The sequence below is a fragment of the Macrobrachium rosenbergii genome, chromosome 33 (genome assembly GCF_040412425.1).
Source record: "Macrobrachium rosenbergii isolate ZJJX-2024 chromosome 33, ASM4041242v1, whole genome shotgun sequence".
In the NCBI taxonomy this organism is placed as follows: domain Eukaryota; kingdom Metazoa; phylum Arthropoda; class Malacostraca; order Decapoda; family Palaemonidae; genus Macrobrachium; species Macrobrachium rosenbergii.
In genome coordinates this window covers 9,104,660-9,120,018 of record NC_089773.1, presented here as the reverse complement: position 1 = coordinate 9,120,018, position 15,359 = coordinate 9,104,660, and the positions used below count along the sequence as shown (strand labels likewise).

At 37.7% G+C, this 15,359-nt stretch overlaps 1 protein-coding gene across 1 annotated transcript; it reads left to right on the top strand.

Annotated features, from left to right (window-relative positions):
- The first annotated feature begins 5,313 nt into the window (after positions 1–5,313).
- LOC136855779 (uncharacterized) lies at positions 5,314–14,375 on the top strand. Its single transcript, XM_067133136.1, has 3 exons — positions 5,314–5,462; positions 5,594–5,738; positions 14,130–14,375. The coding sequence occupies exons 1-3, from the start codon at positions 5,314–5,316 to the stop codon at positions 14,373–14,375; spliced, it is 540 nt and encodes a 179-aa protein (XP_066989237.1).
- The last annotated feature ends 984 nt before the right edge of the window (positions 14,376–15,359 follow it).

Here is a 15,359-nt window from a genome sequence, read left to right as displayed (position 1 = left end):
TACAGGTGTAACCTTGACCCTGAAGTAAGCAGTGATTTTAGGGCAATAGATATATCGACATTGATTTCAAACAAGTACAAAATGCGCCTCTGCACAGCGTATAATGCTGTATGAAACTCTCAGCCGTGGCCCATGAAACTCTCAGCCACGGCCCGGTGGTGGCTTGTGTTGTTGGCACCCATAGCGGTGCCAGCCGCACCATCACGGCTAACTTTAACCTTAAACAAAATGAAAGCCACTGACACCTATAGCGGTACCAGACGCACCATCACGACTAACTTTAACCTTAAATAAAATGAAAACCACCGAGGCTAGAGGGCTGCAATTTGGTATGCTTGATGATTGGAGGGTGGATGATCAACGTACCAATTTGCAGCCCTCTAGCCTCAGCAGTTTTTAAGATCTGAGGACGGACAGAAAAAGTGCGGACGGACGGACAAATAGCCATCTCCATATTAGTTTTCTTTTACAGGAAACTAATAAAAACGGAATAGAAAATTAATGAAGGAAATGATAGTAATCGGAGACACCCCCTTGGGCCGGGGCGGTGGTAGGGTTAGTACCGTCAGTGCACCTCACGCGGTGCACTGTAGGCATTCCTCAAGGTTCTTTGCACCGTCCCTTCCTTAGGCTCCTAGCTGCAAACGCTTTCGTTTTTTTACTGTGCCTCCTTTCATATTCTCTCTCTCTCTTCCAACTTACTTTCCTCAACCCTCTCCTAAGAATTGTTTAAAGAATTGTTTAATTTTTAACAGTGCTGAATGACCTCTTAGGTCCCAGCGCTTGGCTCTGTGTGCCCCGAATATTTATAATTACATCCAGCACAAAGGAGTCACGTACTGAATTTAGCTACTGTTTGTATTGGGGAGTTACTTACTATTAAATTCTGAGCTGTTTCCGAATTCTTAAAGACTGTGTTTGTCTTCAAGGTTTTCAGTAGGTTTTGTGAATAATTAAGATTTGCGTTATGTGGCACTGTTACAATATTTTCATTCATATATATGTGTATATATATATTAATGTATATATGTATGTCTATATATTATATATACATATATATATATTTTATATATATATTATTTATATATATGTATATATATATTATATATATACATATATATTTTATATATATATATTATATATATAAATATATTTTATATTTATATATATATTATATATATATATATTGGTATGTATATATAAATTAAGTAAATGTATATATATAAATTATATATATATATACATAATATACATGCACATATATATAATACACACACAAACACACACACACACACAAACACACCAATTATGACGTGTCCATATTTTCATCAACGCGTCTAAGACTGACATATAGAGAGAGAGAGAGAGAGAGAGAGAGAGAGAGAGAGAGAGAGAGAGAGAGAGAGAGAATGCTGCCTCGCCCCTCTACGAAAAAAAAAAATAAGAAACAGAGAGAGAGAGAGAGAGAGAGAGAGAGAGAGAGAGAGAGAGAGAGAGAGAGAGAATGAATCTCCGAAAGCTAAACCTCGGGAATCAATACGTCTCATAACTACCCTGAGAAAAACAATAGCCGATACACACTCTATGAATCAAAATATTAAACCTTTTCTTGGATTCTCACCTCAGAATGCCTCGTCACTCACTATTTTCTCTCTCTCTCTCTCTCTCTCTCTCTCTCTCTCTCTCTCTCTCTCTCTCTCTCTCTCTCCTTTTTTTCCATCGTGAAATGAGTGGGGAGGTCCCTGTGAATGGCTCTCTCTCTCTCTCTCGTGGGGGAGGGGTTGGAGGAGAGAGAGAGAGAGAGAGAGAGAGAGAGAGAGATCGAAGGAGATAGGAAGTAACCAAAAGAGGAGAGAATTGAGCATATAGGAACAAAAGACAAAACCCGTGTGAAAGAGAAAGGGAACAAGCATTAAAGAAAAAAAAAAAATAAAAATAAAAACTCAGAAGCATTACCACGCCTGAATTCCGAGACTTTCCTTCCCCCTTCTCTCTCTCTCTCTCTCTCTCTCTCTCTCTCTCTCTCTCTCTCTCTCTCTCTCTCTCTCTCTCTCTCTCTCTCGGCGTGTCTTCATCAATACCGGCTTGGCAAATTGCAGTGGGAGAAAGTATTGGGAACATATTATTGGTCTTCGAGAAGAAGGAGAACAAATAAAAGATGGTTTGGCTTTAAATTTGCTGCACCTGTCGTTTTGTTCGGAGGCACCGTGGCGGCCTCCAGCAGGCGATGCGAACAATGCACCACTCTTGCTGGGGGAAATAAACGCATACACACGTTCCACAATACCCAGAGCCATCAACACGCAAATCATGGCACAAAAAATGAGACCCGAGGCGAGAGTTAGTAGAGACGCTTTCAGTTTTTCCTCTACGGACAGTAATAAGTAGGTGCGTCTGCTAGCGATCAATGCAGATCGCTCTTCTATTTCTTTTGAGACGTTTCGGATGGATTCTAGTGCTGCTTTCGATCCAGTCAATCACAGGGCAGTCATTTATAAACTGCAGAAACTTATTTGTAAACTTCAGAGTCTTGGGGTAGGTGGGTATGTTTTAGGATTGCTTCGAGATTTCCTTTCAGGTAGGCAGGCAGTAAGGAATTGCTGTTGATGGGATCATTAATGAACCAACGCCCATTGTGTCTGGAGTTCCACAAGTAGTGTTCTTGGTCCACTGTTATTTTTAGTGTATAGAAGGGGGTTACTTCAAGATTTCCTTAGAGGTAGGCAGTAGCAGTGGGTTGCTGTTGGTGGGATCCTTAGCTAACCAAGACCTATTTTGTATGGAGTTCCACAAGTAGTGTTCTTGGTCCACTGTTATTTTTAGTGTATAGAAGCGGATTACTTCAAGATTTCCTTAGAGGTAGGCAGTAGCAGTGGGTTGCTGTTGGTGAGATCCTTAGCTAACCAAGACCTATTTTGTATGGAGTTCCACAAGTGGTGTTCTTGGTCCACTGTTGTTTTTAGTGTATAGAAGCGGATTACTTCAAGATTTCCTTAGATATGGTTGTTGGGATCCTGGACCTATTTTGTATGAGTTCAAAGTGGTGTTCTTGGTCCACTGTTGTTTTTAGTGTGCGAAAGTGATATGGTCGTTGGCCTGGTAGACAATTGCATTTCGCTTGTCGAAGATGAATATTATTCGTACTTAACTCTGTTAGGGGCAGAAGCCATCCCAATTTTTAATTGTTTATGATGAACAGTTGACGTGGCTATAAAGTTAGGTTACTAAAGTGATTGTAATGGGAAATTAACAAATTTTGAGATTTCAGTAGACATACAGTTAAGGTATTAGTTTTCTGAAAAGAAAACCATTGTGCCGGCGTTGTTTGTCAGTCCGCACTTTTTCTGTCCGCCCTCAGATCTTAAAAACTACGGAGGCTAGAGGGCTGCAGATTAGTTATGTTGACCATCCACCCTCCAACCATCAAACATACCAAATTGCAGCCCTCTAGCCTCAGTAGTTTTTATTTTATTTAAGGTTAAAATTAAGCATGATCGCGCATCTGGCAACGATATAGGCCAAGCCACCACCGGGCCGTGGTTAAAGTTTCATGGGCCGCGGCTCGCACAGCATTATAGCGAGACTACCGAAAGATAGATCTGTTTTCGGTGGCCTTGATTATACGATGTACAGAAAACTCGATTGCGCCGAAGAAACTTTGGCGCATTTTTTTACTTATTTCCAGTTGCAAACATTGGAGTTTGCTTCGTTGACAACTATGGCAGTGGGAAACGAGACTTGAAACTCTTCAGAAATTATATGAAGTCGATTTTGCGTTGAGAATTGAATAAAAATCAATAACATAATGAGAAAACTTTCCTGGAGTTTTCCTTGAAGGCACTGCTTGAGGTTCTTGGCAGCGTGCCTTCCTCAGGCCCCTATCTGCAACCCCCTTTCATTCCTTTTACTGTAACTCCGTCCATATTCTCTTTCTTCCATCTTACAGTCCTCAACCCTCTCCTAACAGTTGTTCGACAGTGCAACTGCGAGGTTTTCCTCCTGTTACACCTTTCAGAAATGAATGACCTCATATTTTATATACCATTCCATTATTAATCGCCTGACAGACACAAAAATGTCGCTGAATGTGCCGGTGTCTTTAGGGAACGACAACTGGCGTCTTCCTTCGAATGGAGCCGTCAGATATGTCCTGAAAGACGAACGAACTTCGGGAAGGAACGCTGAATCTCATCACTGAATATGGCGTCGCTCAGTGTCATTGGAAAGAAAGGCGAAAGATTCACTTCATTTGCATAATCATGTAAACAAACAAACGCGAGTGAGCGACGTTCTTATGCCTCCTCCTCCTCCTCCTCCTCCTCCTCCTCCTCCTCCTCCTCCTCCTCCTCCTCCTCCTCCTCCTCCTCCTCCTCCTCCTCATGAAACAAACAAAACACATGACGAAAAGTTCGGCGACAATCGCCGAAAGAGAAAAATGGAGTCGTATCAGACGGAACCCCCAACCCCACCCCCCCCCCCCCAGCCCCCGCCAGCAAATATTATAGCTAATCAAGCAGCATTCTCCTTCCTTCAGGAAGATGGAAAACTTTGGGTGAATTCAATACAATTCATGTTCGACAAGTTCGCCATTGAGTCGAGGTGAATACGACTTCCCTCTCCTCATTTGCTGCGCGCTCCAAGTGGCTAGGGAGAGGCCCGCACAATACACAATGCCTACCCGCTGAATGGAAATAATCTCAATCATATATGTTTTGTGTAGGGCGAGCAGTGATCGGCCCTGATTAGGTAGGACGAGCCTTATTTTTCCGTTCCTTCTTCTGCCGGGATGGGATGGGATGGGATGGGATGCTCTCGGGATGGGATGAGATAGGAGAGAAAAGAGGGGGGGTTGTTGTCGGGGGCGCTAAGGGATTGTTATTCTCGCTCTTATTGTTGTTGTCATAATTTTGCGTCTTCTAGTTATGGATGAAGTTGCTTGCGTTGGAAACGCAAGCGTTTAGATTGAAGACGAAGAAGATTCAGGTATTTAAATGAGTCAACACATTATCTCCATTTGGAATTCGTTAACGTAATATAGACAAGCGTTGTATGTGTATATATATATATATATATATATATATATATATATATATATACATACATACATACATACATACACATGTATACATACAGTACATACATACATACACACATACGAGTGCATTTGCAAGCTCGTCATTCAGTATTTGCCTAAACGGATTAAAGACCAAACTATGTGCTGACACAGCGTTGACAGACATTTGAAGAGAGAGAGAGAGAGAGAGAGAGAGAGAGAGAGAGAGAGAGAGAGAGAGAGAGAGATATTCACGGAGCATGCGCAAGTGTCGACGCATAAACGCGAAGAAACAACAAAAACAAAAGCAGAAAAATTGGCAGAAAGAAAACCTATCAATCAGAAACGAGAGACTGTGGGAGGAGGAGGAGGAGGAGGAGGAGGAGGAAACGGGAGACAAAGAAACGAAGTAAGGAGTCTAATATTGGACCGGAGGCGTATCCGCATTATTAGCATTTTATTCTTTATTTTTTTCCCCCCCCCCGCCGAAGTTTGGTCGGTAGTAATTAGCTGGAAGTCTAATTGCCTACTTTATCGCAGGTATTGTGCGGATTGTAGCGCCTCTCGCCAAGGACTCTTGTTCCCGGGAGTCCCCAAGGCCCTTCAGCCATCGTCATTGGAGAAGAAGAAGGAGAAGAAGAAGAAGAAGAAGAAGAGGAAGGAGAAGAAGAAGAAGAAGGATCGCGTCGATTTTTTTTTTATTATCCCTTTTCGGGTTTCAGAGCCGATGGCTTGCCGGGTTTTTTTTTGTTGGGCGGGGGGGCGTCCTCCCGAAATTTTTTCTCTGACTGTTGTGGTTCCCTACTGCTACAGCGGCGGTTTGGCTAAGTAGCTGTCAAAGGTGTTTTGTTATTTGACAGGTTTTTTTATTGTTGTTGTTTTTGTTGTTATATTGCTTGAGGGATAAACGGTAATGCAAGTTCAGAGCATGTATATATATATATATATATATATATATATATATATATATATATATATATATATATATATATATATATATATATATATATATATATATTGTCTGTATGTATAACTGAATCACGAAAATATGGAACGTGCTAAGTAAAGGACAGTAAGTCGAAAGGCCTACTTTATATATATATATATATATATATATATATATATATATATATATATATATATATATATATATATATATATATATATATATATATATATATATATATATATATATATATATATATATGTATATATATATAGTCTCAGTAATTGGGCGGCTACTTGGAAATCTTAGCTTAATGATAAATAATATTGCCAAGACCAGGAAGAACATTCTTTATTGTACGAGCTTTCGAGGTATAAAACCTCATCATCAGGCTGAAAACACCGACAAGGATGAGAATCAATAAAATTACAATAAAATGAATTGTCATAATAAATCTTCAGCAAAAATACTAACGAAATATATAAAATGAACAAGTAAATACAAACTAAAAGGGCGAGACGTAAAATAACGAAAAATTAAAAACACAAACATAAAAATATGAAAATAAAACTAAGGTGAAATGTAAACAAACTACCACTCACAAAGTAAAATATTTGACGACCTAATTGAGTACCTACTATGAAATTACACGATAGTTAGTTGAATACCAGACGAGTTGTTGTTCAATTCCGGCTTCATCTTTTTAATAGTCAGCGACTCTGAAATTAAAAGGTCCGGTCTATTTGAACAAAAGACAGTACCCGAAAATCCAGGTCAGTGAAAGGATGGTCCTGTGCTAAACTGTGTTCTCTAATGGCAGAAAAGGGTGGTTTGGAAAGGGGAAACCTAGTTCTAATAGAAAGACCTCTGTGTTCCAAAATTCTGTGTCTGAGCCAGCGGGAACTGGATCCCACGTATCGCAGACCACACTGCGACCAAGTGAACAAGTAAACGACACAGGAATTAAGGTCCACAGGCAGAGTAGGCTTCTCTCTCAAAAGTGATCTTATTGTAAAAGGATTACAGAAAACAAACCGGAAACTAATTTGAGGGAAACAGTGTTTAAGTATTTCTTGTAGCTTTTTTCGGACCATATAGCTACTATGACCAAGGTAAGGCAGTTTAATGTACTTTTCATCTTTACTAGCAGTACTGTACACCGGTCTGGGACAAAATTTTTCATTTAAAAAATGTTTCAGAACCTCTGAAAACTCATATTCCATTTTTGTATATTTTATATATATATATATATATATATATATATATATATATATATATATATATATATATATATATATATATATATATATATATATATAAAAGCACTCGCAGGAAAAGGCGAAAGGAAAGACCGTAGACCCTAAGCTTTCGTCTTCATTCCAAGACCAGATCACAGTAACAGAAAGGAGAATAAATACGATGCTGCAACATTACATTTGCCTGGTAAAAAGAGAGAGAAAAAATATAAATAAACGAGAGTAAAGGTCAACCATCCAGTTGCTAGCATTTACAAATCATTTAATACATCAGACAGCTCACCGTCGTTATGAAGAGAAATTACTCTGTTGTTTTACGAGGGGAAAGCCTCTTTCAACTGTTGGTTCTTAAGTGTCTCATTCTTCATAACATTGGCAACTTCATAAAATCCAGGACTGAGGTTCATATAATTACTTTTCTGAAAAGCTAACTATTTGCCGGCTTCGTCTGTCCGTCCGCATTTTATTCTGTCCGCACTTTTTCCACTTTTTCCTGTCCGCCCGTAGATCTTAAAAACTACTGAGGCTAGAGGGCTGCAAATTGATATGTCGATCATCCACCCTCCAATCATCAAACGTACCAAACTTGTAGCCATCTAGCCTCAGTGGTTTTTATTTTATTTAAGGTTAAAGTTAGCCATTATCGTGCTTCTGGCAACGATATAGGATAGACCACAGCCGGGGCCTTGGTTAAAGTTTCATGGGCCGCGGCTCCTACAGCATTATACGCTGTAGCGGCTGTACAGAAAACTCGATTGCGTCGTAGAAACTTCGGCGCATTTTTTACTTGTTAATTCTATCGATAAAACATGATTATATTATTGGTCTTTGTAAAATACCGCTAGATTGAAACAGTATTGTCGTATCTTTCCAGTTTATGACATGGCGTTCGTCTCTCACATGGATAAAAATGCCACTAGATTGGTTACCAATTCGTACATTATAACGATGCTGGGGAATCCTTGCTCAACAAGATTTCCCAGTCTGTCCCAGGGGCACTTTATCACAGCTTGTGCTTGGGGTACAATACACACATCCTACCTCACTTTCTTTAGGTTTGTTTTCAAGCAAAAAGGTTCTGGTACAATTGTCATATTTCAGAACAACGTTCATGTTAAATTCTTTCGGTAATTTAGGGAGTTGACAAAGTTCAGTGTAATAAGGTAAACATCAGATGTTCTCAGTTTTAAACTCCTTTTTAACCTCTGAACCATGAAAAACAATTCTTTGCCTTTCTCAATGCAGCGTGTAAGAAATATATTGGGTTAACACAGCTTTTTACCAATAGCATAGATAGATAGGTAAGATTTCCACGTCCAGATACTCTGGGTCACATATTTTCATGGCTCTGAGGAACATACAGTTAAATACAGTTAATTTAACAGATGAATGGTTGTTAGAGAAATAATGAACACACCCATCGGTTTGGGTAGGTTTAGGATAAACTTTAAATTTCAATAAGTTGTTAGATACAACACTAAACCTAGCAGTATTTTAGAACGACCGATAATAAAATCATGTTTTATCGATAGAATGGATAACATGAACCTCAGTCCTGGATTTTATAAAGTTGACAATGTTATGAAAAATGAGATCTGTAAAGAACCAACAGTTGAAAGAGGCTTTTCCCTTGTAAGACAACTTAGTAATTTCTCTTCATAACGGTGGTAGACTGTCTGATGTTTTACCTAATTTGTAAATGCTAGCAACTGGATAGCGCCCTTTCCGCGAGCGCTTCGTATATTTTTATGCCACGGGACCGTTGTGGTATTGGATGAATATATACTGTATATTTAATATGTATTTATATATATGTATATAGTATCTATGTGTATATATATGTATACACACACATATATATATATATATATATATATATATATATATATATATATATATATATATATATATATATGTATATATATATTATTATTTATAACTGAATACCACAGGAAAATGACAGGCAGAAGTTCAGTTGGTACTTAACTTGTGCTTGTCATTTTCCTGTGGTATTTGCTTATATACCGAAGTCACGTACATCTACTGTGATTTTTAAGCATATATTATTTATATGTATATATATATATATATATATATATATATATATATATATATATATATATTATATATATATATATTTTTTTTTTTTTTAAATCAATAAAAGGTAAAAACGTGATGATTATATGAACAAAGTTACAGCCACAAAGAAAAAGCAAAACTTTGAGATGCTAAGTACTTTCGTATTATTACCAAGAAGGAGTCACAGCAACTAATAATATAAAGAGACAAGGGCGTGTATATATGGTGGGTATAAGTCAAGGGAATACAAAAGTTTGGGAGATCACAAAACGGTCAGCAGATTAACACCAAAATCTACCTATTGGTAACCTCTTTATTTTGGCTTTCAAATCCTTCTGGAACATAGGTTTTATAACAGGATAAATAAAAATAATCCTGGGCTTAAATTAAGGTTATTTTCCCAGGTCAACTTATAACAGGGTCAAAAAAAAATTAATCCTTGTTAGTTATTTTCCCAGGGAAGATGAAATAGTTTCATTACTTCGTAATATGACATTGTTTATTCTGTATTTTTCACTTAGATGCAATTAGAGCATTTATTAGTCTGATCTGTTCTTACTGAACATTTGTGTTGTTTTAATCTGGTATTTAATTCTTTACTGGTCTGATATATCTTTTTGGGGGCTATTTTTATAAGCATGTTTTTATATTATTATATGGGATATATTTTAGTTTTAAAAAGGTTTTAATTTAAATCCCATAAAATGTGGCAAACAAAGGGTGTTTGAGATTCTTCTTTTTTTCTTTCCGTTTTTTCATAGATGGTCTTTATAGCTTTATTGGAACAAATATCAAATAAGTTACATATGTTTTTACATTGATCTCAAAACTCAGGACTGGATATTCACAACGCTCGAGGAAACATTGATGAAAAAACATATATAAGATGTCCTGAATAGTAGTGTACATATGTCGAACTATTTGTCTTTTTCCTATAAATACTAAATTTACAATTAAAGGTTCCTTTTCATGTAAATGTCCAAAAAAAAAGGTAAACGTTGATCTTTCTCTAACTCGAGTGTAAATTTAATAGATGGGACTTGATCATTTGGTTGAGCCAATATGTTATTTACACCCAAATCAAGTTTATGCATAAAATTGATTTGCTAATAACAATTAGCCAGGTCATAGAATTAATGAGATCATATGTATATGTGATTGTAAATTTTTTTTCAACGGGACATTTTTTAAACAAACATTTGGTATGGCAATGGGAAACCCACCTTTCACCTGTTCTTTCAAATTTATATAAGGAATTTTTTTATCACCTTTATATCCCCAAAGTTTTCCATTTACCTGTAACATAGTGCCGTGATGTTGATGATATTTTAGCCAACATACCCAAAGATTTGGATGTAAATAACTTACCCCTTCTGTTAAATTTACACTGGAGTTAGAGGAAGATGAATGTTTACATTTTTTGGACATTTATATTAAAGGGGACCTTTTAATTGTAAATTTAGTATTTATAGGAAAGAGACAAATAAGTTGACATATGTACATTACTATTCAGAACATCATATAAATATCAAAATTTCAGTTTTTTCATCAATGTTTCTTCGAGCCTTGCGAATTGCCAGTCCTGAGTTTTTAGATCAAGAATTCAAAAACATCAGGGAAATAGAAAGAGATCTATGCTGTCCAACATACACTATGGATATTTGTTCCAATAAAGCTATAAAGACCGTTTATGAAAAAACGGAAAGAAAAAAAGAAGAGTCCACATTTTATGAGGTTTGAAGCTGTAAAAACCTTTTTTAAAACTGTTTAATACAGATGTATCCTTCACACAGTATCAAAAACATGTTTATAAAAATAGCCCCCAAAAAGATAGCAATATTGTATGCAAAGTTCCTTGTACGGATCGTGATTTCTCTTACTTAGGCCAGACCAGTAAAGAATCAAATACCAAATTAAAACAACACAAATATTCAGTAAGAACACATCAGACTAATAATGCTCTATTTTTGCATCTGGGTGAAAAGTTCCACCGAATAAACCGGACGCAAAGCAATGTAATTTTACCAAGTAATGAAACTATTTCCAGGAACTTGTTGGAATCTGTTACGATCCAGTTGACCTGGGAAAATAACCTTAATTTAAGCCCAGGATTATTTTCTTTGGACCCTGTAACAAAACCTATGTTCCAGAAGGATTTGAAAGACAAAATAAAGAGGTTACCAATAGGTAGATTTCGGTGCTAATCTGTTGACCGTTTTGTGATCTCCCAAACTTTTTGTATTCCATTAGGACTTATACCCACCATATATATAGGCCCTTGTCTCTGCATATCTTTAGTTGCTGTGACCGCGTCTTGCTAAAAGACGAAAGTATTTAGCATCTCATTGTTTCACTCTTTCCTTCGTGGCTGTAACTTTGTTCATTATATATATATATATATATATATATATATATATATATATATATATATATATATATATATATATATATATATATATATATAATTTATGTATATATATATATATATATATATGTATATATATATAGATAGAGAGAGAGAGAGAGAGAGATAGAGAGAGAGAGAGAGAGATCTTAAAATACTCCACCCCTCTCTTTCTCTCTCTCTCATATATATAGATATAATTTCTCACCTTGACAGAGAGAGAGAGAGAGAGAGAGAGAGAGAGAGAGAGAGAGAGAGAGAGAGGGTGTAATTTTAGAACCTCTCTCTCTCTCTCTCTCTCTCTCTCTCTCTCTCTCTCTCTCTCATGATGAGAAATTATGACTCTTAGTAACTTAATGTCAGCACATCAGCCTAAGGTGAAACCTATGGAAGACGGACGGAGCCATCCGGTGTCAAATAACAATTTATGAAATTCAAGGCACCTCACGCGGTGCACTGTAGGCATTACTGAAGGCTCTTTGCAGCGTCCCTTCCATGGCCCCTAGCTGCAACCCCTTTCATTCCTTTTACTGTACCTCCGTTCATATTCTCTTTCTTCCATCTTACTTCCTTCAGCCCTCTCCTAACAGTTGATTCATAGTGCAACTGCTTTGAGATTTTCCTCCTGTTACGCCTTTCAAACCTTTTTCCTGTCAATTTCCCTTTCAGCGCTGAATGACCTCGTAGGTGCCAGCGCTGGGAACTTTGGCCCAAATTCTAAATTGTGTTCTGTAAAGAGGTCTGTTCTAATAATTACACTTACTACTAGTAATATTTCCTACTCGCTATTCAAAACACCAACATCTGAATTCCTGTGCATTAAAATAGGTGTCACGCCTTTGTGACAAATAGAGGTATTCGCAATGATGATACAACATTTGTTTAGGTATTCTAGTTTCGTCCCGTATTTAATGGTATGTTTGTGGATGAGAGAAGATTGTTTATGTGGATGAACTTTAAGTTTAATTATTTTCTTTGATTCTTCAAGTTATTTAATCCATTGACATTAAGTTTAGTTTTTCTGTGTTTTTGTACTTTGTGCATCGTCAGCTACTGCGAGTTTGAATAAACTTCTTATATGTTGTTCAGGACAATTTTGCGCCTTTTTAGTTTACTGTAAAAAAAAAAAAATATTATAGAGGTGGCTATTTGTCTGTCCGTCCACACTTTTTCTGTCCGCCCCCAGACCTTGAAAACTACCGAGGCTAGAGGACTGCAAATTGGTATGTTGGTCATCCGCTCCGCAATCATCAAACAGACCAAATTGCAGCCCTTTAGCCTCAGTAGCGTTTATTTTATTTAAGGTTAAAGTTAGCCATGATCGCGCGTCTGGTAACGTTATGGGACAAGCCAACAACGGACCGTGGCTGAGAGTATCATACAGCATTATACGCTGTACAGAAAACTCGATTGCGCTGAAGAAACTTCGGCGCATTTTTTACTTGTGGTTTTTAAAAATCGATCTGCAATGGTCGCATTCCAGTTATTAACGATACGAATAACAATAGAGTGAGATTCAATTCTTGGTTTAAACACAGACACGACTCTGTGGTTCACAGTGGTTTTATCAGAGGTTGTCTAACAGAATGTGCTTGGCATGTAAGAGAATTCATTATTATTATTATTATTATTATTATTATTCAGAAGATGAAGAACCCTATTCATATGGAACAAGCCCACCATAGGGACCTGTGACCTGAAATTCGAGAAGCTTCCAAAGAATATTATGGCGTTCTTTTGAAAGAAGCAGCGGAAAGTAAATGGGAATACAGAAAAAAGAGATCAGTAGAGATCAGTTAAGAGACTGAAGCAGGAGAGAGACTGAAGCAGTCTCGCTAATCTCGGCGTCATCATTGTGCTGTTGCTTTCTCTTAATTCCATCACCGGGGTTAATATCTCTATCTCCGTTCGTTCTTTATCCGTCACTCCAGCCCACCACCTCTGCAACCAGAGAGCCTCTTCCCTCTTCCCTCTTCCTCCTCCTCCTCCTCCTCCTCCTCCTCCTGTTCTTCCTATTCCTCCTCTCCCTTCTACGTACACCTCTCTCTCCTCCTCTCTCTCCTCTACTCCTGCGGCCACCCCACCACCGTCGCCGCCGCCGCCGCTCGCGACCTCCTCCCCCATCCCCTCTCGTGGCCCTCCCTCCCCTTCTTCTTCTTCTACCCTTGCGTTCTTTCTCTCTCTCTCTCTCTCCCTCTCTCTCTCTTTCTTCCTTTCTTCCCCCTCTTTCTTTCTTTCCACCAACGGAAGGGTGAAAACAATACGAATTCAAGTTTAATATGTTTAATGAGGTCTGGGCCGTTTGTATCTCGCAAGTTGATTATTACAAGGACAAAAGCGATGTCCGGGATCCGTCCAGTGTCTGCTCAAATATCTTTGTTTTAATTACAGCATTACCGAGGAGATCTCTTTTTGTCTGAGGGACTGCATTGTAGGGGAGGAGGGGGAGGAGGAGGAGGAGGAGGAGGAGATGGAGATGGAGATGGAGGAAGGGGAGAGGAGGAGGAGGAGGAGGAGGGAGAAGAAGAAGAAGAAGAAGAGGAGGAGGAAGAGGGAAACAGGATCAGTTCTGTCTGTTGCTATTTGATAAAGGTTCACTTCTACGAGCAGAGGGGAAGTGTAGATGAGGAGGAGTAGATGGAGATGGAGGAAGGGAAGAAGAAGAAGAAGAAGAAGAAGAAGAAGAGGAAGAAAACAGGATCATTTCTGTTGCTATTTGGTAAAGGTTCACTTCTACGAGCATAGGGGAAGTGTACAGCAGATGTCCGTGTTTTGCGAAGTGCTTTCGAAGAGCGACTCACGACAGAGCGATTTCCCAAAGTAAACCTTGGAGGTCTTCCTGTACAGAGCAGTTGAACAAATGATGAAATACAAAACAAGATGATTATTAATGACATATATCTCTCTCGAGGTCTTTTGTTCCGTTTTGCTGGAGCATGTTCCGCCGTCTCGGCATCCCAGGATCTGTTGCTGGTAAACTTGAGATGTTTTGATTTATACTGTGGAATTTCTCCAGTGCAGAGCAGTTGAGCGAATGATGAAATGCGCTGCAAGATGATTATTAATGACGTGTACGTCTCGAGGTCTTTGTTAAAGCATTCTGGGGTCGGTTGCTTCTCAACAGCAGTCATTGTGATTTGTACTTTAATACGAAGACGTCTAAGTGATTTCTTTTCTTTAAATCATTTTTATAGTTGGAATAATTTGCGGAAAAGAAATCATTTAGATGTTGAGGTCTGTCGCTTCTAAGCAACATTCGCTATGGTTTATACTTTAATACCAGTATATCCGTCAGAATCCTTTTCTGTAAATCATTTTTATAGGTAGAATGATTTACAGTTACAGAGAAGAGATCGTTTAGGATCTGAGGTCTGTCGCCTCTAAACACCAGTCATTACGATTTACACTTTAATACCAATATATCCATCAGATTCCTTTTCTGTAAATCAAAGTATATATATATATATATATATATATATATATATATATATATATATATATATGTATAATATAATATATATATATATATATATATATATATATATATATATATATATATATATATATATATATATATATATATATATATAGATAGAGAGAGAGAGAGAGAGAGAGAGAGAG

What these genes read in the sequence shown, in the direction of transcription:
- LOC136855779 (XM_067133136.1), top strand. Translation starts at nt 5,314, where the DNA reads ATGCGCAAGTGTCGACGCATAAACGCGAAGAAACAACAAAAACAAAAG. An exon ending in ACGGGAGACAAAGAAACGAA is followed by an intron (nt 5,463 to 5,593) that starts GTAAGGAGTCTA and finishes ACTTTATCGCAG; the next exon opens with GTATTGTGCGGATTGTAGCG. An exon ending in AGAAGAAGAAGAAGGATCGC is followed by an intron (nt 5,739 to 14,129) that starts GTCGATTTTTTT and finishes TTTTAATTACAG; the next exon opens with CATTACCGAGGAGATCTCTT.